Source organism: Gambusia affinis, linkage group LG13 (assembly GCF_019740435.1).
Source record: "Gambusia affinis linkage group LG13, SWU_Gaff_1.0, whole genome shotgun sequence".
Taxonomy (NCBI): Eukaryota; Metazoa; Chordata; class Actinopteri; order Cyprinodontiformes; family Poeciliidae; genus Gambusia; species Gambusia affinis.
The window spans coordinates 17,825,317-17,845,887 of record NC_057880.1 but is presented as its reverse complement, the minus strand read 5'-3'; the positions used below and the strand labels follow the sequence as shown (position 1 = coordinate 17,845,887).

Here is a 20,571-nt window from a genome sequence, read left to right as displayed (position 1 = left end):
ATTTTTATTACTACCAGGAAGTTAAAAATAATAATAATTAAAAAGTATTCTTGAACTTACGCTTTTTGGTTAATGTTTTTTGGCAGTTGAGAGAAAAGACCAGTAACATGTAATGATGATACATGGTTTCAAAGGTTTCTGCAAATCAGAAAATAAAAAAACTGTAACATATAATGGTATTCAGGCTGCCTGGATCATTGCTGCCAATAGTATTTTTCAAGTTTCTCAGCTGGTGCAGGTTTGAACGTTGAGTAGGCCAATCCAGCATTAATATTATTTGATTTCAATTGTTTAATCATAGCCCTAGGTGTATGTTTAGGGTTTGTTCTTGAACACGAATCTCCATTCCAGTTCCAAGTCCTAAGAGGTTTTCTTCCTGTTTTGGCATATATTTAGCTCCATACATCCTACTGTCAGCTATTGTCAGATTCCCCGTCACTGTTAAAGTAGAACAACCCTGCAACATGTGACTGCCACCACTATGTTTCACAATAGAAATGATGGTGTGAGATTCAGTTTTAGTTTTCTTATAGTTTTACATGATGGTTAAAAGATTCAGCTTCGGTATCACCAATAAAGTGGTTTCTGAAGGTTTATGTATGTTGGAGTGAATGCCATTTTCCCCTCTTGTAATTGTTAAATTGTTAACTTAAAGATGTTGATCTATTTAGGCTTTGTCGCAAGCATTTTAATGAAATATACTAAAGTTTGTGGTTGTAAAGGGACAGAAAATGAAAAAATTCTGGGGTGTGAATACCTTTTAGAGGGAAACTAAGCGGAGTCTTGCTGTATTTGAATTGTGGGGCATGTAGACACCCGCTGTATCACCCTCAATAGCGAGACCCACCAAAAGTATAAGTGGAGAGCAGAGACTCATAAAGACCAGAGTTAAGAATATGGCAAAACCCAAACCAAAAATAGTCTAACCCAAATCTGGTCTGCTGTTATTTAGTCGCAAAGTCAGCTGTGTTTTCCGCTTGCTACGTTTCTACGCGCAGTATGACCGGTTTCTAAAAGTCCGACAGTCTTGAACACACCACCAGGCTGTCCCGTTGGAGGACAGTCTGTAAACTCGGGAGGGGAAGCGCTACGCTGTGAAAACTCCTAGGATTTACACTCTGCCATTTTGAGTAAAAGACTACCGACAGCGGAGTTCAGACGTGTCCGTCAAGCGGCAGTCATGACCTGAATTAAAGCACAACAGCTCAGCGGGACTTTGTGAGTATTCATGAATTTCTTTTGCATCCCGCAATGTTTTGCAAAAAAAACAAAACATGGACACTTAAAAAAAAAGAGGGACAGGAGCAGCAGTTTCGGGGTGTTTGTAAACGCTGGTGACATCGGTGCTTAGTCCATTTTGGTTATGCTGTGAGTAAGTGTTGCATGCAGTGATACAGCTTTAAAAGTTGTAACAACAACTCTGAGTGTGTTTGTCACAATAGTAAAACTAAACTGGGACCCGAATTGGGCCTCTGTGTCCGGCTTACGGGGGCCTCTGTTGTGGATGACAGCATCCTCGTTCTGTTTTGATTTTCTACCAGCTGCTGTGGAAGAAATTAAATAATTCACCCGGTTACTAGTATGTTTGGCTGGGGTTTACTGACCCCCCTCTGCGTGCAACAATGTGCAAACAGTGCATCAAGATGCGAAACGAGATGGAGATCCAGTTAATTTACGAAAAGGAATGGTATTTTATTGTGGCTTTTCTAATGCGTAAATTCAGCTGAGAAGTTTTAAAAATAAACAGAATGAAAGAGACTTTGTTCACTTTTGGTTTCAACAGCTAAAACTGCGTAAATGTGGCCGGCACAACGAAACTCATAAACGGAAGTAATTCAACAAATTATTTTAAAAGTACCTTCTGGGGGGTCGCTGTATAGGGTATTTTACACTGTAAGACCACTCTGTAATTCGTTGTAAATGTCTAGTCTAATAAAAGGGATACAAGTTTGTTTTTTAATTACTTTTCATTGTGTTCTTACATGTAGTTGTTGATAGTCATAATAGTTTCTGTGTCTGAAGTCGAGAATTGTGTGGAAATAGTGAAAGATAAAAGACAAGCACACCGACATTAGCCGAAAGTAACCGAAGAGTGGCGACGTCAGGTATGGAGTTCTGAACTTGGGCAGTTCGGAAATCCATACCTTTTCGTAGTCGGAAGTTGATTTTTCAGAGTTTCAAGTCGGAAAAACCACAAGAAGTCTCCTAAAATAAGAGTCCCAAAAGGAAAATCAATGCTAGTGGGTGGAGCAATCCTGAGATCACAATCCGATATGGCCGCTGGTTTGGCTGCTGCTTCACTGCTAATAGCTGTGGCCCAAACATTATTATCAATGTCTCTTAAAGTTGAAGTACGCAATTTTTATTACAAACAATAATATTTTTGTATTTGTTAGAACTGTCAACAAAATAATGTGTAACAGATTACCTGTGGTTCTACTGTCATCTGCAGAAATTCATCCACTGCTCCCAGACAGAAACAACCAATCAGAGCCAAGATGAAAACTGTATCAGTCAATCGCACTGAGGCATGGTCAGTTTTAAGAAACATGTAAAAAACAACAACATATTGTTTATAAAAGTTACATACTGCAGCTTTAAAGATGTTCTATTATTTGAAGCCAAGTTTTCAGGTTTTTCATACTAGAGCAAAAAATGTTTCCAACTGTGAAAAATGAAAACATTTTGGGGGACTTAAACCCACACTTTTTTTTTTCTCTCTCGCTCTTTCTCTCTCTGTTTCTAAAATCAAGCAGTTTAGGCAGGTTCTAATTTAAAATTCTGATTTTTTTTAGGATGGTTTTGGCGCTAAACTGCAATGATATTTGCCCTTTAAACCAGCTTGGTTTTGTAAAATCTACATTTCCTCTTAATAAATTCACAGTGTAGCTACTTATACAAGCAGAGTCCTTGCCCACAGACTGTTTTACTTCTCCTGAAAATAATCTTATATTATTTCCACAAGTGACAGGCCAACTTTAACTTTAACTGTTCTTTTTTTCCTCATTAGCTTTCCCTAATTGTCTGAGAGAAAACTGCACACGCTCACATATTTAATCTATATATCCTTTTTTTTTTCTCCCAGTCAAGCTTCGTCTGAAACAAACTCTCCGGGTGCAACAATAAAAACTTTATTAAGTGTATGAGCGGAAAAAATCAACTGCAGGACCCAGGCTCCCCAATTAGCTTTGCTTTGCTTGAAGCTATCTTTTCTTTTCCTTTCTTTTCTGTTTTTTAAGCTGGCAGCAGAGATGCCCTTGGAGATGGGTCATCTCATTTTCAGCCACTGCCCTGGACTACATCATCATTGTTTGTCACAACAGAAATCGTTACGCTTTATATTAAACTTGAGGGTGTGCCATGTCCTTTATATTCATGTCATCCCAGGAAAACCACAGACTTACTCAATGAGCAGGAAACATGTAGAGGGTCCAACAGGAACCTGCCTCGTGTCATCAGGAAGCATCTGCATGCTCATCTTTTTTTTTCTTTTCTCTCAGCTCAGCAGTTTTACTCTGGAGCTGTTTCAGCTCAGTCATCGTTTGTGGCTAAATGACGATAAGTACTGGTTTCTGTCATGGTCAGAACGTTTCACCTCAGTTCACCGGAGGGGACAGCTCCTCTGTAAAAACTTGGATGTTTGCTGACGTCTTTTTGATTCAGTTGCACATTTTTTATTATTTTTTTTTAATTAAGAATAGTGCAAAAACGTCCAAATAAAACATTTCTGTTCTTGTATTATATTGTGCCTGTGTTAAACTGCAGAGTCTCACTTTCTGCATGTCTGCTTGAGTTTGACTCGGGTTCATAACCAGACACATCAGAATGTGATAAAGTGACATGGATAATATTTGTTGTAAGTTCACACAAGTGGAGCAGGCGGGTATTTCCTGTGTGCAAAGCCGCTGGTCCCAGAGGAATGAGTGGAATGTGTTCTTTTGTCCTCTGTAGATTTAGCTCATGTCTCATTTATGCACCGCCTGCAAGAGAGCCCAGGAAGAAAACTGGAAATAAGCCTGTCAGTGAACTCCCTCCTCCTGAAAGAACACATCCTTCTCTGAATCAAAGCTGACTGCCTTTTATAAGTCAGAGAGGATGGGCGAACTTGCGGATGCATGCGTATGATTTACAAACATCCTCCCATTAGGAAGATGTTCTTCTGTGTTTGACTGAGTGGCTGTCAATCCTCTCTTCCCGAATTGGATCCCTCACAAAACCCGAGTTTATTAATACCGAGGGGAACTTTCCATCGGATGTCTCCAACTTGCAAGTGGTGGCTGTGATCTTGGAGGGAGGAGTGAGGCAGTAATTGAGGCTTTCAGCTCGCTTGTCTTTATTGGGAGATGGAGCTTCAGCAGTTCGTAAGTGGCTTCTCTCTGTGGCCTTTGAGCCTGATGTTTCTGAGAGCAGAGCTGCCAGCACATCAAAGGACAGATGATGATTGATTTGCAGCAAAATTAACTGCAAGACTGTATGAGGATTGCAGCATGTTTAATCTCTATCTGCTGTCAAATTAATTATTTTTTTGGAAATATGTCCCACATCTATGACGTTCATCCTACAGCGGTGGCAGAGACATTAAACAGGCGTTATGTTTCTCTAGCTTCTTGCTTTACCAGCTGCTGCATCACATTATGGACCAATCAGACCCTTTAATGTGGCTCGATTTTTGCCGCAACGGCCAACTTCTCTCAAATGCATTTTGGAGCAAGTTCGCCATAAAATATTTAGACCATCCTATTTTTTTAATCAGATCTCTGGAAGTTGAAAGTGCACAGTGTGCAGTTCTTTCAAACCTTTGAATCTAAAGGTTTTTTTTTTTTTTTGAGATTCTAACCAAAATGCAGTCAGAAAAATAAGTGACGGTTTGTTTTGAAAGTGTTGATCGGAGAGATCAGAGATGTCCAGCTCTGGTTGTCAAGATCTTAAATATACATGACAGGGATTCTTGAGGAAAGGAGTTGCATATTCCTAGTTTAGATCAGTGGGGAACTCATTTTGCTGGACAATAAATTGTTTTAACAATTATTGCAATAAATTAAAATGTTGTTTTGAGATGATTTTCAAGTGATGTATGATCTCAAAAACTAATAAACTTTAATTTTGCAAATAACATCAAACATTGGAAATGTGTTTTATCTCAATAAAATATAAAGGTTTGTGCTTGTAACCCAAAAAAAATCAGAAAAAGTTAGGCAGTGTGGCATTTTTACCAACTATATCTGATGTATAAAATACAATAAATTCTAAATCAAAGCAGGTTCATCAAATACAATAAATTTAAATTGACTACAAATTCATTGGTATCTTTTCTCACTGCAGCTCCAGCCTCTTCAAGGTTGAAAGATAAACTTTAGATCAAGCCGATGGAGTGACAAGCATGAGTTTTATTTTAGGAATTTACCCTCAGGAAAAATGCTCTATTAATGTCCTCAGGGTTGTGTTTTCTCTGTGATAACTGGAGCTTGTGTTCAAAATCCTGTTTAATTTTTATCGTTAGCAACTGAAAATCTTTTTTTAATATTTCTTTCTGACTCCTGTTTTTGTTCCTTTGACAGATGGAAAAAGACTTTGAATCGGAGGACCTGTGATCTGGGAGGCGTTGTCCTTTGAAGTGTCCAGCCATGTGCTCCACTAACCATTCCAACTGGGTCACCTTTGACGACGACATCACGCCTGTCTCTTCGCCTCAGAAGCCCCTGCAGTCACCCACTCTTATCAAAGCATCAGTACCACGTCCCAATGGTCTGAAGTTGGTGCTTCCTCCAATCAAAGACACTTCCTGGAGCTTCAGCAGTTCGCTGGAATCGCCTCAAAGCCAGTCAGGTTCCAGTGGGAAGTCTTTCAGACCCTACAGCAGCGCCTTGAATACGCCTGTGACCAGAGTCTCCACCAGCGCCAGCCCATCGTGTGAAAAAAATGCCTTCTTCCGGAGTTTTTCCAGCCCATCAGGCGTTTCAGTGCCCTCACCGGCACCAGAAACTCAGAGTCAACCCACAGATGGGCCGAGCCCCTTCCCAGCTTTCAGGGGAAACTCTGGACACTTCAACCCCTTCTGGGACGATTCCAGACGGAGCGTGGATGTAAGCAGCTCCTCCTCAGACTCAGACACAGACAACAGCCTACCGCGATTTTTTATTCGGACCAAAGATGGCAGCACGCCTCCCCGCGACCAACCCCAGAACCCTTTCTCCTTTGTCTGCAATAAACTGGAAGACCTACAAGTAGGACAGGAGGGACATACGGACCTACCGGAGGGAAGAAACGAGGTGATAGGCAATGGTTCGGTACAGTTCGTCCCTAGGGGTCTTTTCCGTAGTCGGAAGAGGGACGGCTGGCCCGTCATGCTCAGGATTCCTGAAAAAAAGAATCGCATGTCCTCCCGACAGTGGGGGCCCATCTACCTCCGGCTGCTGCCCGGAGGAGTACTACAGATGTTTTACGAGAAAGGCCTGGAGAAGCCGTACAAAGAGTTCCAACTCCTCCCTCAGTGCAGGCCGTCGGAGCTGAAGGTGGAGAGCTACAGCGAGCCCAGGAAGGTCCTCACCGTCAAGGTGGAGCTCTTCTCTTACACTGAGAAGAAGCGCTTCCACCCGAAGCTGGAGGTGACTCACGAGGCGGAGGTGGAGCAGCTGCTGAAGTTTGGCTCCACGGTGCACGAGGACATGGAGGATCTGGTTGTCTCCATGGAGGAGGAGATCTTCAAGCTGAGTGTACCGCATCAGCAGAGGCGGCAGTATGAGGAGCAGGAGCTGTCGCTGCAGGTCACCGATCACATCTGGATACAGCTGGATAAGTCGGGGACAGTCATGGAGAGAGCAGCTTTCACCCAGATCCACTGTCTGGCCTTCCTGAGCGGACAGGGTGACTGTTTCCTAGCCCTGAACGATCTTGGCTTGCTGCATTCTAACTCCAGCTATGGGTACGAGGAGGACAGCGACCTCTGGATGGAGATCACCGACCGACATTTTCACCAATGTGTGAACGAGACTGAGTTTCAGATGTCCCGGCTCATCAAGTTCTCCCCTCCAGATGCGTGCAGGGTGGAGCTGATGCGGTACAAAACAGCGGTCCTGGGCTGCACCGAGATTCCCTTTTCAATCAAAGCCGTGGTCACGGTCCAGGGAGCCTATGTGGAGCTACAGGCCTTCCTCAACATGTCTGCCACATTCCTCTCCTCCCTCAGGACGTCCGACACCTCCCAACCGCTGTGCGAAAACGTGGTAATCCGCGTCCCTGTTCCAGGTGACTGGGTCAAGGTGACGCAGACGGTGGCCTTGCTGCGGCAAAGGTCGCTGAAGGCCCGAATGAACAGAAACGCCTGCCTGGGCTCGGTCAGAGCCGCAGACTTGCAACCCGTCATGCAGGTGTCCATCGGGTCCATCAAGTACGAGAATGTTTATTCAGCCATCGTGTGGAGGATAGATAGACTGCCTGCCAAGAACACAGGTAACACTTCATGAAGAGATTGATTTTAAATGTTGAGCAACCAAAGTCATTTAGACACTCTGGAAAGCCTTAGGAAATAGGCTCAAGACCACTCAAAATTATAGAAAAATCTGTTTTTTGGAAATAAAAATAGTCAAAATGAGTGATGAATCAAACCTGTAGTATAGGTGGATACAAACGAAAAAAATCAGAAAAGATGAAAATATTTCATAAAGAACAACAGCTGACAGAAATTTTAGAAATGGACACAGAAACCAGATTCTGATCAGTGATTGGTAGCAAAAATCAGATTTTTTTCTTCTAGTTGTTCTCCTGATCAGAGATTTATTCGCTCTCAGGTCACACAGACAACAACACGCCTCAAACTTAATGAGAGAAGACGACTAATTTAGCTATTCTTAGTATCAATGACCATTTTGAAGAGAAAGCACAAAAGCTCAGAGAAACTTCATTTTTAACTGAGGCATGCTGGGTATTTGTTCAGGCGGTTGCAGAAAGTTCAGAAAGTAAACAAAAGTCTGACTGTGGTACAATTTGCAGCTACAAATTTAACCTCTCTTCAAAAGGCAGCTTGAAATAATTTTTAGTCATGTTTTATCTACAGACACATCTGTTGCAAACCTGGAGGATTTAGTTGTGTTTGTAGATTATCTGTGATGTAAGGAGAGATGGCTCTGGGCTGTCTGCGAGAAAGTTGTTTTATTTTGCTAAGAAAACATTTTGTTGTTAACACTGGTTTTCCTCAAAAGGTAGAAGTTTTCTGGCTTTTTTATATTTGATAAGGAAAAATTAAGAGTGATAAAATCAGAACTGGCAGGTTAGCTTTACAAAATCAAAACTCGGCAACAAAATATCTGCAGGTTTCAGCTTTATTGTCTCTCTTTGCACCTCAGTGCTGCTGCATGTTTCACCCTTTCTCATCCATTTTTGATGAGCCCCTCAGTATTTTGGCTTCCTTGGCATTGCATATTTTTTTGCTGGTGTAACCATTGTTAACTACAAGAGCACATTGTTTTTTCCCCCTCTTGCAGCAGTGGATCATCCCCATTCATTCTCCTGTAAACTGGAGCTGGGATCTGATCAGGAGATCCCCAGTGACTGGTACCCCTTTGTCTCCATGGAATGTGAAATCTCGGGCGCGGTCGTGTCGCAGACCAGGGTCAAGTCTGTCGGCACTGTGAACGACATTCAGCCGCAGAAACACGTGACCAGCTGGACGCGCTATCACTGTCAGGTGAGACGAGGCCTCAGGAAACTTCACACAGCAAACATGATACAAGGTGGATTAAAGTCTGCACACACACGCTAAGAGAAGGAACCAAAATAAATTACTTCAGGGCCTTTTTGACCTTCATCGTCACTCCTGACCTGAATTGCTCAACTGAAAAACAATCCGAAATCTTTTAGGAAAAAAAATGCAAAATAGAAACACAAATAATGTGATTTTTTTTCTTATTTGTTGTTGCTAATGTCACTGCTGCATCCTATTTTCCCCACTTGATAATGAGTGGTTTTATTTTGCTTGATGATTAATTTAATGGCTTGTAAATTAATTTGTACCCATCTCCGGACTGATACATTTTGACGCTGAGATGCCTCTGGTCATGACTTGGCTGTAAGATATGACTATGTCAGAAAAAAGAAAAAAAAAACAACTTAACTTTTATTTAGGGTTAACTTTAAATAATAGCAGAGTTTTGTGGTTAATGCTAACAACCACCTCTCAAGATATAAGAAATTTGTGCAGCCACATTATTTTAGCTTTAGATTTTGCATTTTTTCCCCTGCAAAATGTAATTTTCAAATTTAATTTGTGCAGATTGTATGAGGGGTCTTATTTTTGTCATCGTAAAAACTTGGGTTTTTAAAAGGAATTTGTAGACTTTTTATTTCTGCTGTAGCTCAAACTCTACATTGGTTTCTCTAATTGTGTGTTTTTGTCTCTTTTTTTAAGGTGGAAGTGGAGAAGAAATGGATTGAAACAGACTCACAGAGGCAATCTGGTTGTATGTCGCAGTAATTTCCAAAATGGCATTTCTTTTGTTTGACATTCTTTCCAAAATCATCCTAATGAGGATCAAGAAACGTCAGGGTACTGAGAGTCTTTGAGGTTTTTGTCAGATTCAGATAATTCTTCCGTAACTGATTGTATTTCTCATGAAATTCTGCATCCTTAACCCTGAGACTGAATGTCTCTAGGCTTAAAACAGCAACTTAATATTCTTTTTGCCTAGCACTTTACATAGATTTTACAATAGATTTATTAATTATAGTTCTATACTACTGTGTGTATATAAAATCTTGCATTCGCATCCTCTCTGCACTGCTCTCCAGAATGACTCACAGTCTCATTAAAGTCATGCTAAACAGAATTTATCCAATAATCAGCTGAAATCATCATTTATTTTCATCATCTTAGTTAGGGGTCAGACCATTTCTTACAATTCTGTCAAACAGATTTAAGAATCATTCCTTTAAATTTGTACTAAAGTGTCTTCTATTATTGATAGGTTACATGAAAAGACAGGTTTTTTAAGCGTTGTTGGTAATAATGAATGTACGAACTCATGTCTTAACTTTACTGTGTGACAGTATGAGCCTCATTATTGACAAGGCACACAATTGCCACAATTCAACCACAAATATGAGATAAATATTTAAATATATACAGTAAAAACCAAAAGTTTGGTTTTTACTAATTGAAATCAATTAGAAGGTGTGTCCAAACTTTTGGTTTTTACTATATATATATTTATATACACAACATATACAATTTGGAAAGTGGAAGGGCATCAAATAAAGAAAAAATTATTGTATTATTTAATTAGCATCCTTATCTGTCCTGTTCAGCGTGTTATAAAATCTGCTATTGACGTTTCATGGTGGGCTGCTGCATAGGAATGAAGTCAAAAAATTATAGAACATAAATACAACATTAAACTACTAAGTTTTAATTGTTTCTGACATTTCATGGTGTGTATTTAGTATTTTTCTTTTACATACTAATATTATAAAATTAACAATTTCATTTAAAATTATGGGTATATTATCTGATTGTGGCAATTTTAGACTTTCATACTTACCAGCATTTTGTCATCATCAGCACAGAACTGACCCCTGACTCTAAACGAAGGCTGCTTTATGGACGACTTTAATTTTATTTAAGCAAATCAAATCTTTATTATGAGGTCTTTGTTGCCTCTTGGCTGGGAAAAAGGTCTGAATAAAAGAATGAATTAAAAATGGTGAAGGGGTTTTTTATTTTAATTTTATTATGAGGTACCTGGCTTATGCTGGATATTATGTGCATCAAGAATAAAAACTGAATTAAACCTTAACGACTCTGAGTAGTTATTTTGCTCTTTTACACCCATTAAACTCGGGGCAAATACTTGAGTTTAAATCTACGCAGCAAAAACAAAAAGTTGATTTAATGAGATGTACTTCTGACTCTCAGTGATTGTACCTTTGATAGCGGGATGAGATATCCAGTACTGACACCGTGCTCCTCAACAGATTACATGCAGCGTTCCGGTAATGATTTTCTGAAGTGCTACATGGTGTAAAGGTAAGTGGCCAGCAGAGAAAACATCAGAGCCGGAGCTGAACACGCCGGATTGGCACGCTTAGATAGAGAGAGAGAGCTGCACACTGATCGCCATTGTTTCACCAGATTACTCTTGTTCTATAAGGCTAGCGTCAGCTTTCGTTTTGGCTCTTGTTTTCATGACTCACTCCTGGCAGAAGTTTCAACTTGCAGGAACTCATCCAGTTATTCCCTTTGTGAAAAAGAAAATCCCAAAACGTATTCTGGTTATGTTACCCCGTCATTGTTTACAGACTCTACAAAGATTATGCTTTCTGACGTGTTGTCAAGACACAATGAGAAACTTCAACGTGTTTATGGTGTTTTCAGGTAAAGATTATGCTTTCTGACGTGTTGTCAAGACACAATGAGAAACTTCAACGTGTTTATGGTGTTTTCAGGTAATGGATCAACAAAAAGTAGTGTGTAAATATTCAGAAGATCGAGGAGTGGTGTTGATGTGTTATCAGCCTCTGAGTTAATACTGTACTTTGTTTAAACACATTTTGCTGCTGGTACAACAGCAAAGCCTTCAGGGTGTGGTTCTGGTTGCTTTGCTCAGCCAGACACTGATTTCTTTTTTTTTTCTTTAGGTGAAAATTTATCTTTGCAAAAATAACTCAAGGTGATTGAAATCTGAATGAGAGCATTTATAAACTGCAGTTTGGAAATGTTTTCACACATTCCTGATAGTACTGAGGTCTCATGAATATATATTTTTATCTCATTCTTTCTATTGTAACTCTGGTTGTATATTTCAGGTTGTTCTGCTGAAAAGTGAGTCTAAAGTCTAGGTTTTCCATCTCTGCTGAGGAAAAGCCTCTCCACAGTATGATGCAGCTACCACCTTGCTTCATTATAGGGAGGGTGAGTTCAGGGTAACTTGAAATGTTAGTTTTCTACCTCACATTGTGCATGTGGCCATAAAAATAATTTAAAAAAATGATTGTATCTGACTGCAGTGAGCCAGGGCTACTTATGGCTTTCTTTCAACAGTGGCTTTCCTTTTACCACTCTTCAATAATGAAACTGAGTTTAGTTTTATGTATTATTAAGAAGCTGAAACTGAAGGTACATCTGATGAATCTAAAATTTATTTAAATGACCAAGTAATTTCTATTTCCAAGATATGTGCTGATAAATAAAACATGTGGTTGCAGAGTGGATGGTTGTGCCACGTATCTTGAGAACAAGTCTTCACTTTTCTATATTTGCAGCAAAAACTTCTAAGTGCAAACTTCAGAGCAGCTCTGTAGCAAAGTGACAGCTACAGTAAACTGCTCTGTGTGGAGATGTGTTTCATGTTACCGCTTTCAGCTGCAGCACTTTCGCCCTCGGCAGAGGAAGATTCGACCTCGAGGCCTGAAAGAGAGCCGTAATCGGCGAGCAGCCAGCTCAGAGGAAGAAGGGGTCAATGGTTATGCTGCTGTGAATCTATTGAACATAAAGTTTTGAAAAGGATAAGGATCTTTCTGCAAAAAAAAAAAAAAGGATAGATATTTTTTAACTGGTTTTATGTTGTACTCTGGGTTCAGTGATTCATCTTGCAGTGGTGTACTAGATTCAGCTTACTGTCTTGCTCTTTGTTTGAAAGTAGCCATAAAGCAGTACTCTGAAATATATTTTCTTTTAAATAGGAAAAGAGGATGTAATGACAGGAAACATTTAACTTTTACCAATAAAAACAAAGAAAACACTATTTTCAGAGTTAAAATGGGATTATGAAGTATAATGAGCTTCATCAGGGTCATTATCCTTTGCTGATATGCTTAGGGTTATTATCAATGTGGGAGACCCCTTTTGTGGCCAACTGGCTGATGTCTTTCAATATTTCCACAGAAAATCTTTTTTTTGTCCATGATAAAATCTGTTTTATAAAACGCACCAAACCACCACAACATTAAGCTGCCTTCACATCTCCTTCTCTGTCTAAATGTATACTTCTTGTTATTATGGATGTATTATGGACGTATTATGAACATATGTTCATTAGACCATAAAAAATCATTTTTAGTATTTTTACCTGGATGCATTTGCAAACCAGGTCTTTTAATCTGGGTTTTTGCTGAGGTCCACAAGTTTTTTATCAGGTCATACAACAAGGGCAGAATGAAGTGTGGCTCTCTTTAACACAAATGTTGCTAATTAAACCTATTTCAGGTTGAAAAACCTATGTACCATCATGAGCTGAGCTTTCTTAAAATGTTTAAAAGGAAATAACTGTTTGCCAACTTCTAACATTGGAAAAGGCTATTATTAAAATGAAAATAAAAATGATTATTTAGCAAATAACATTGGTAATTCTAATTAACCTCACCTGCAAACAGTGAGGAGGGAAAACGTTATGCGTCATGTATGCATTTTCTAGTCATTACATTTTCAGCTTTCTAACCCAGACTACAGCAGGTCATATAGAAGCTATCATTTTGTTATGAAGCTGAAAATGCTTCAACTGGATCCCTCCACGTCTCCAGACATTAATGCTACGGATCACATTGTTGTCTGACTTCATAGTCTACCGGGACTGCTGGCTGACCTCGTCTACACCTGCCTTGTATTTCCCCACTGTAAACAAGGAAGTGCTAAGAGCTCCTGTAATTGTAGCACAATAAGCCCCAGTGGAAAAGGAAAGTATGCAATGCAGAAGATGTTCTTATCAGAGCTTCAGTAACTAAACCGTAAGCAGGAAAAAAAAAAAAAAAAACTACTTTAAAAAGATCAAGAGGGGTTTTTATAAACGCCCTATCAATAGGCAAAGGTAATTTTAATGATTCTCATCGAATACAAAAATCCTCCTCCATTATTAATAATAATAGAAAAATAGATCAAAAATAAACACTAATATCAATCAATCAATCAAATTTTATTTGTATACCACATTTCAGCAGCAAGGCATTTCAAAGTGCTTCACATCAAATCAAACACAGAAACACAATGCAACATAGAATCAACAATCAAAACACAATAAGTCAAGTTCCATCAATACATTTGTAATTGATTACGTTTTAAATACAATCCAATACACTGAAATAAACCCAAAAGTACACCGTGCTAATACAAATGTACAGTAGTTTTGCACTATATTCAACCCAACTTGTCATACATTCAGATATTACCTCAGTAATGTTATTAATAATGATATCATGATTTGTGCTTGTTTTGTATCATTGGTGTTTTGAAGGAGGGCTTTTTGGATCTCTGCGCCCCGGGCCGCAGTTCTTTTTAACCCGCCTATGTCGTCACCTCGGCTTTCGTTCCTTTGGGCTGGATCTTGATGATGATGATCACTGTCACCTGTGTGCAAGGTCAGGAAACAGATGGAGAATTATCAGCGTGACTTTTCTGCATTACGCTTCCAGGTTCACCGTTATTGTTACGCAGTCTGACTTAAACGATGCTGAATAATTCAGGCCCAATGGTGAGAAAAGTCAAACATGTTTCCAATAGCTGCTTTATTTCGGAAATGTTTATCTACTCTATCTATAGAGAACATATTTAGCTGATCTTACGGCTTTTTTTTCTTTTTTTTTTTTTTGTTAATCCTAATTATTTCCGCAGGCCAATCTCTACCTGTCCATCATGGATGATGTGATTGACAGCATGAAGGAACTGTTTTTAGATGAAGGCCTTGAAGATCGAGTGCTGGACGACTTGAGGCATGTGAGTAAAGCGGAAAACAAACGTTTCCAAGCGCAGCAAAGTTAGGCCACCTAGCGGGGGAAGTGTGAACTACACCGGCAAGACTCGCCGCTGTGTCTTCTCTGCAGCTTTGGGAGTCAAAAGTGATGCAGTCCAAAACAATGGAGGACTTCAGGAAGAACAGCATCAACTCCTCCAACTTTGTTCTCCAGCTTCCTGCCAGCTACTCACAGGCCGACCAGAACCAGGAACTTCCAGGTGATGAGCCACACCTTTAAGCGTTTTACCACTCTAATCAGTCAATTAAGTTTAATCATTGTGTCACTGTAAGAACTATTGAAATAATTTAAATGGAGGGAGGCTTGTTTGGGTGACACCTGTTTAGATTCTGTTTTCTTTTTCTGCTCCAGGTTTGATGCAAACAGGTCAGAACATCTGCAGTTTACCGGTCCAGGTAAGTGTCATAGAAACGGTCAGTTTCATACAGCTCATACCTTCCTGGAGCTTACTGGTAACCTATCCAGAACTTTTCCAGATCTTGGCACATTTATGGAGAAAGCCATAAAAGTTCTGGAAAATATTTGGTAAGCTCTGGGGAAAAAAAAAATCCTGTTGCCTAATGTAACTTTTACTAAAGGTATCTAAAATACCTGGTGAGTTCTGTGAAAGGTCCTGAAAAGTAACTTCTATTCCTCTTGTTTTTTTTATTCAGTCATGGCAAAAAAAGTTTGAAACTGACAAGAATTTAGATTTATATTTTTAGCTTCAGCAAAATTATTATTTAATCTTACCATGCTGAAGTGCCATAATTTTATAAAGGATTAAGAAAAGCACAGAGATTTTAATGGAATTAACGTACTGGGAGTTTGACTCACTTCAAATTTTTTTTTTGAAGCAAAAAAAATAAATAAAAATTGCTTCATGTATCCTGGTGCATTTTATTTTTTTAATGTATGGCTTCTTTAAAATTTAATTTTATTGAAATTGATAACTGAGTTGACGCATAAATATCATCTGGGTGCTTCACGTCCAAATCTCAGGATATTTTTGATGTTTTCTTTAGACACTCTTGTCTCCAGATGTGGTGAATGGTCTTTGGTTTTATCTAAGAAACAAACTTTCTCCTCTTCGCTTCATGTAGAGAAGCAGCTGCTTTATTTCAGAATCACAATAATCAGCTGCCTTGTCCTGGTTACTTTCCTCTGATTAAGTGATGCAAGAAGGGATGAAAAGGTGATATTTTTTTTGTCTTTTGGATTAAATTAATTGGTTTGAAGTTAATTTTCATAAACTCGGTAATCAGTTGCTTCTGATCTCATCATTCTTCATTGCAGCAAAGTATCAAAGCAAATTGCCTAAAAAAATAATAATAAATGAATTTAAAAAAAGTAAAACTTTGAAAATACTAATTAAGAACAGAAAATGAACAGATTAGCTCAGGGATTTTCATCATTTAATTTTTTTTTTTGCACATTTTTAAAATTGGAATTTTTCAATTCTTTTTTTCTTTTAATGTAATGAAAAATAATTGCATGTAATTCTAAACTTGATTTCATAATCTTATGGTGCATTTACGTATTTTACCTTTTTTTCCCGCCTATTAGGCACATAACCGAAATATTAGACATGCTGAGAAATGAAGCCGTACATTTTCATTACTATAAGACATCTTTATTATTAGAACCTGTATTTTGTAAATTTGCTGTGGATTTTTTTAAAACGTAAATCTGAAAACTAACATTGTATTTCCTCTTTTTACCAGAACAAAACAAAAGCTCTTGCTACTTTTTCGCTCCCCGCTGCGCTCCCTTACCCCGTTAAAATACCGGCAGGCGTCACTCTGCAGACGGCTTCTGGTACCGAACAGCTTTAGCCTTCATTACTTTCTTGTTTTTGGGTTTTTAATAGTACCTATTGAAAAGTAAAAATTCTCTCATCTGTTTCCTGAAGGGCAACTTTACAAAGTCAATGTTCCTGTCGTCGTTACTCAAGCTCCAGTGGGGCAGCAGGCTGCGTCCCATGTTGCTCAAACCGTCTCAGAACAGAGCGAAGCGCCAGCAGCAGCTCTACCAAATCCCATCCCGCTTCATGAGCCGGAGTCCTGCTCTGCTTCCGATTCCTCCGTCACACAATCGAGAATCGGTCTCGCCTTGAGTCAGGAGAGCGGCCTTCCTCGGGAGCCTCCAGGTGGAGAGGCTACACTGGGAGGAAGTGATTCGAGCTTCCAGCCTGAAGTTGCCTCTCCCTGCACTCAGCTGTTAGACTTCCAGATCTCTGCAGAGGAGGCTGCTCTTGCACAGAAGACTCAAAGCAGAGACATTGACGAAATCCTGAAAGAAGTCATAGAGGAGGAGAGGGAGAAAGCCAGTAGGGCGTGGAAACTAGCTGCTGGGAACCAGTCTGAAGCTGAACTGGGGGTAACTATAAGCATTTTCCCTCTTTGCACCTTCAAGTGTGCACTGTGTTGTATACCTCTTGATTCTTACATATGATGTGCATTTTCATAACTTTGACTAAAATAATGCAGAATTTGCATTTGTGAAATGCTGGTTTTTCTTATTGTATGCAAACGCACTTTTCAAAAATAAATCTTATTGCTTTAATAAACCCAATTAGAAATAAAATGTCTCTTTCAAAATCACTGCAATTGCTACAGTGGATATTCATTAAAAACTGCTAATTTTATGAATATAAAAACAGTAGAAAGTTTCAGTTTGGGCTGTAAAGGTAGCCGATCCTTGTCAGATTATTTCATCTCAATTTTGAACTTGATGAAACACGTGAGCATCGACTTCAGGTTGCACCACATAACTCCAGCTCCTCCTTGCGTTTCTTTGCAAAGCTGGACTTGGACTATACCTACAGAGAGCTGTCGGATATTGTTCAGCTGGATGGCCCTGCTGACGACTCGGACCCAGAGGAGGAAGAGGAGGCTCCCATGGAAGAGAGCGACTTCCTGGGTTTGATCAATGCAGAAGCAATCAGAGCACTGCAGGAGGAAAACTGCAGCGACAGCAACAGCATCTCCTCTAGCAGTGACGAAGGCGTGGCAGACGATTTCGCCAACGTAGAAGATGAGGTGAGGGTGACCTTTATGTTTTGTCTCGTTTACTGAGCTGTATGAATTAGGTTTGTCCAGTTGTAGATATTTTGCTTTACTCTGTTTCAGTCATTTATTTAGAGAGGGGAAAAAAATTCAAGTTCAATACTTTATGTCATTTCCCTTTGGGATCAATAAACATCTGCCACCCTGATGCAATGGTTATGGCAAAAATCAGTTGAGCTATGCAGCATCCAAATGAGAAGGAACGGATGTCTCAAAAAAAGCAGTTTCTTTTCCCCCAGAAAGATGGAATTGAAAGTTTGAAAAAGGGAAAAAATCTCAAAGTTCAGACGTGCTGCTGCTCTGAGCGGTGCAGTTCTAGCAATCCAACTCACACTTGTAGTATGTAGAAAAGAAACTGTGGCTCCTTTAGGTCCCACAGCAGCCCAAGACATCACACTACCACTACCGTGTTAGACTCTTTATGAATTGCAGTTTCATTTTTATTTACAACAATTACCGTACTCCAGCCTAAAAAAAAAAAAAAAATCACTTTGCTTTTCATTATTGTCCCGAACTCTTTGGGGGTCACCCAGATGTTTTTGTGTTTTCTGCTGAGCAACAGTTTCATCCATAAAACTCTCTTCTTCCTCATTGTTGACACATCAACACTGATCAGCTGAAGAAAGGGAGGCCTGCAGGTTCTCAATGCTGTGCAATTAAGTAAATCAATTTTCTATTTTTGATCACTAAAACAAAGTATTTACTGAACAGTGTATTTGTATTATTACTTTAGTTTATTTTTTGATAAAATCTTCTGCCTCTTTCAAAGGCTTAGGATGAAGCAAAGAGAACAGCACTGCCGCCCTGGTGGCTATAAAAAGACAAGTAGTTGGTCTGAAACCGCAGTGTTTGGCACAATTTTGTCCCCTAAAGCAGTTGGCTATGAAATAACTAAAACTGTAATGGGATGAAATGACCACGGGTCTGCAGTAGTGACGTTTAGCAGAATAGTCCGTTAATTTGAGTGGGAACAAATTTAATGATACAGTGCAGATTAAAAAACAGACACAATGTTTTGTTACTGCACCACCCAGCAACACAGCAGTTGTGTTCAATTTCCTGAAAAGTCTTTAATAATAAGTGAGATTATGTATAAAATAAATGGAATAACTAATACATTTAGATTAAATTTAAATATACATCAGTGGCTGAGCAAACCGTTATGAGCACTTTTGTTTGATTAGTCAAACAATTACTCTAATTTTGTTTTCCATTTCCTAAAGTATTTATCACCCTCATTTTCACTTTTTTTTTAAGGATAAATACCATCACATTTGAATAAAGAAGGTATCTGTGAAGGTTGAAGCCAATTCTCTGTTGAATTGTAATTAATGCTGTTTTCATCAAACTCCGCAAAGAATCGTGAGAAATTTAGTTTGCTTTTTAATATTTTCGATTCTTCATAATTGAGCAGCTACTGTTCTGTTTTTGACCTCCTGGTTGAGTGGATCATTTGCTTTTAAGCTAACTTTAGCTGAATAAGTATTCCTGGAAAATTCTTTATGCTTTATTTTTGTTAATCAGCTTCCATGATGCACTGTTGTTTAGGATCCTCTTAATTCTGGAGACGATGTTGTTGAACAGGACATCCCGGATCTTTTTGACACGGACAATGTAATCGTTTGCCAGTATGACAAAGTAAGACCGTCTGTTCCCTCTCTCTGAACAACCGACGCTAAACAAAGTCTGGCGCTGGACATTAAATGTTGCAATATTTCTTCATGTTGCAGATTCACCGCAGTAAGAATCGCTGGAAGTTTCACCTGAAAGATGGAGTGATTAGTTACGGAGGCAGGGACTACGTGTTTTCTAAAGCTATAGGGGAAGCGGAGTGGTGAGCGGATCGTTTCATAAAGGAAAGCCATGAATGAAAATGAAGTGCGGAAATTCAGTTAAGAGAGGCACATCAAGCTGTTTCTGTTTCAAATCACTGTTACTTCTTGTCATTATTTATCAAAGCAAGGCTGAAAGTGGGAACTTGGAAGTTTCCTTTAGTTTATTTTGCTCCAGTTTACTGAGAGAAATGTAACAGATTTATGTTATGCTTGAGAGAATTTTATTAAAAGAAGACCCTCTCTCTTCTGCTTTGTTTTTGGGGGTTTCTTTTGCCATGTTTTCTCCTTTTGTTTAAAAAAAAAAAGTAAACAAAAAAACTTTGATATACTCTAATCAGAATGAATATGTAGCACATCTTATTGCAGTGGAGAAATCAAACTGTTTTAAAAATGCATTGAGAATTTACTCACTAAGCATCTCGATAGCATTTAAATTCAAAAAGTGAAACTTACCGGTACTATGTAATTTATTAACTTTAAATTGTTTTTGCCTTACTTCTGATGAAAATCCATCATTTATTTTTTTCCAAAAAATAGATTGCATTATAAAAAACTCAGAAATTATTTTTGAAAATTTGATGAGCTACAAAATCAAGTGGTTCGCTGCTGACTTTACACCAAGCAAATACAGAAACTGATTTCTTGCACCTTGCAACATTACTTTAATGGAAAGCTTAGGGGAAGGAAAGCATTGTTGAAAACCGACCAAGCAACAGGGCACAAGAGAGACAAACCGTTGGTAAGAAACATGTATGCAGTTTCACAATTTGGTAGCAAAACGAAGATTTAAAAATTTTTTCCCCATATTCAGATGTCATCTAAGTCAAGTCAGGCATGTGAAATTAATAATCTGAATTTAATGAGACAAAAATCTTTAGAAAATGTCACCGAGGAAAAGGGTGACCTGTTGCTGGCTTCCAAACTTGACATAGATTTGCACATGAAAAGAAAATAGC

The 20,571-nt window shown here is 38.9% G+C and overlaps 1 protein-coding gene across 1 annotated transcript; it reads left to right on the top strand.

The window, feature by feature from the left end:
* Positions 1 to 1,047: 1,047 nt before the first annotated feature.
* On the top strand, positions 1,048 to 19,864 carry LOC122842165 (stonin-1). The gene is made up of 11 exons (XM_044135784.1): positions 1,048 to 1,218; positions 5,559 to 7,449; positions 8,481 to 8,683; positions 14,594 to 14,695; positions 14,803 to 14,932; positions 15,085 to 15,128; positions 16,437 to 16,530; positions 16,625 to 17,091; positions 17,517 to 17,753; positions 19,329 to 19,418; positions 19,511 to 19,864. Exons 2-11 carry the CDS (start codon positions 5,625 to 5,627, stop codon positions 19,616 to 19,618), a joined length of 3,300 nt encoding a protein of 1,099 aa, XP_043991719.1. The 5' UTR covers positions 1,048 to 1,218; positions 5,559 to 5,624; the 3' UTR covers positions 19,619 to 19,864.
* The last annotated feature ends 707 nt before the right edge of the window (positions 19,865 to 20,571 follow it).

Coding starts and splice junctions, on each gene's coding strand:
- LOC122842165 (XM_044135784.1), top strand. CDS start 5,625: ATGTGCTCCACTAACCATTCCAACTGGGTCACCTTTGACGACGACATC. Junction 7,450..8,480: donor ACTGCCTGCCAAGAACACAG/GTAACACTTCAT, acceptor CCCCTCTTGCAG/CAGTGGATCATCCCCATTCA. Junction 15,129..16,436: donor TCTGCAGTTTACCGGTCCAG/GTAAGTGTCATA, acceptor TCTTTTTACCAG/AACAAAACAAAAGCTCTTGC.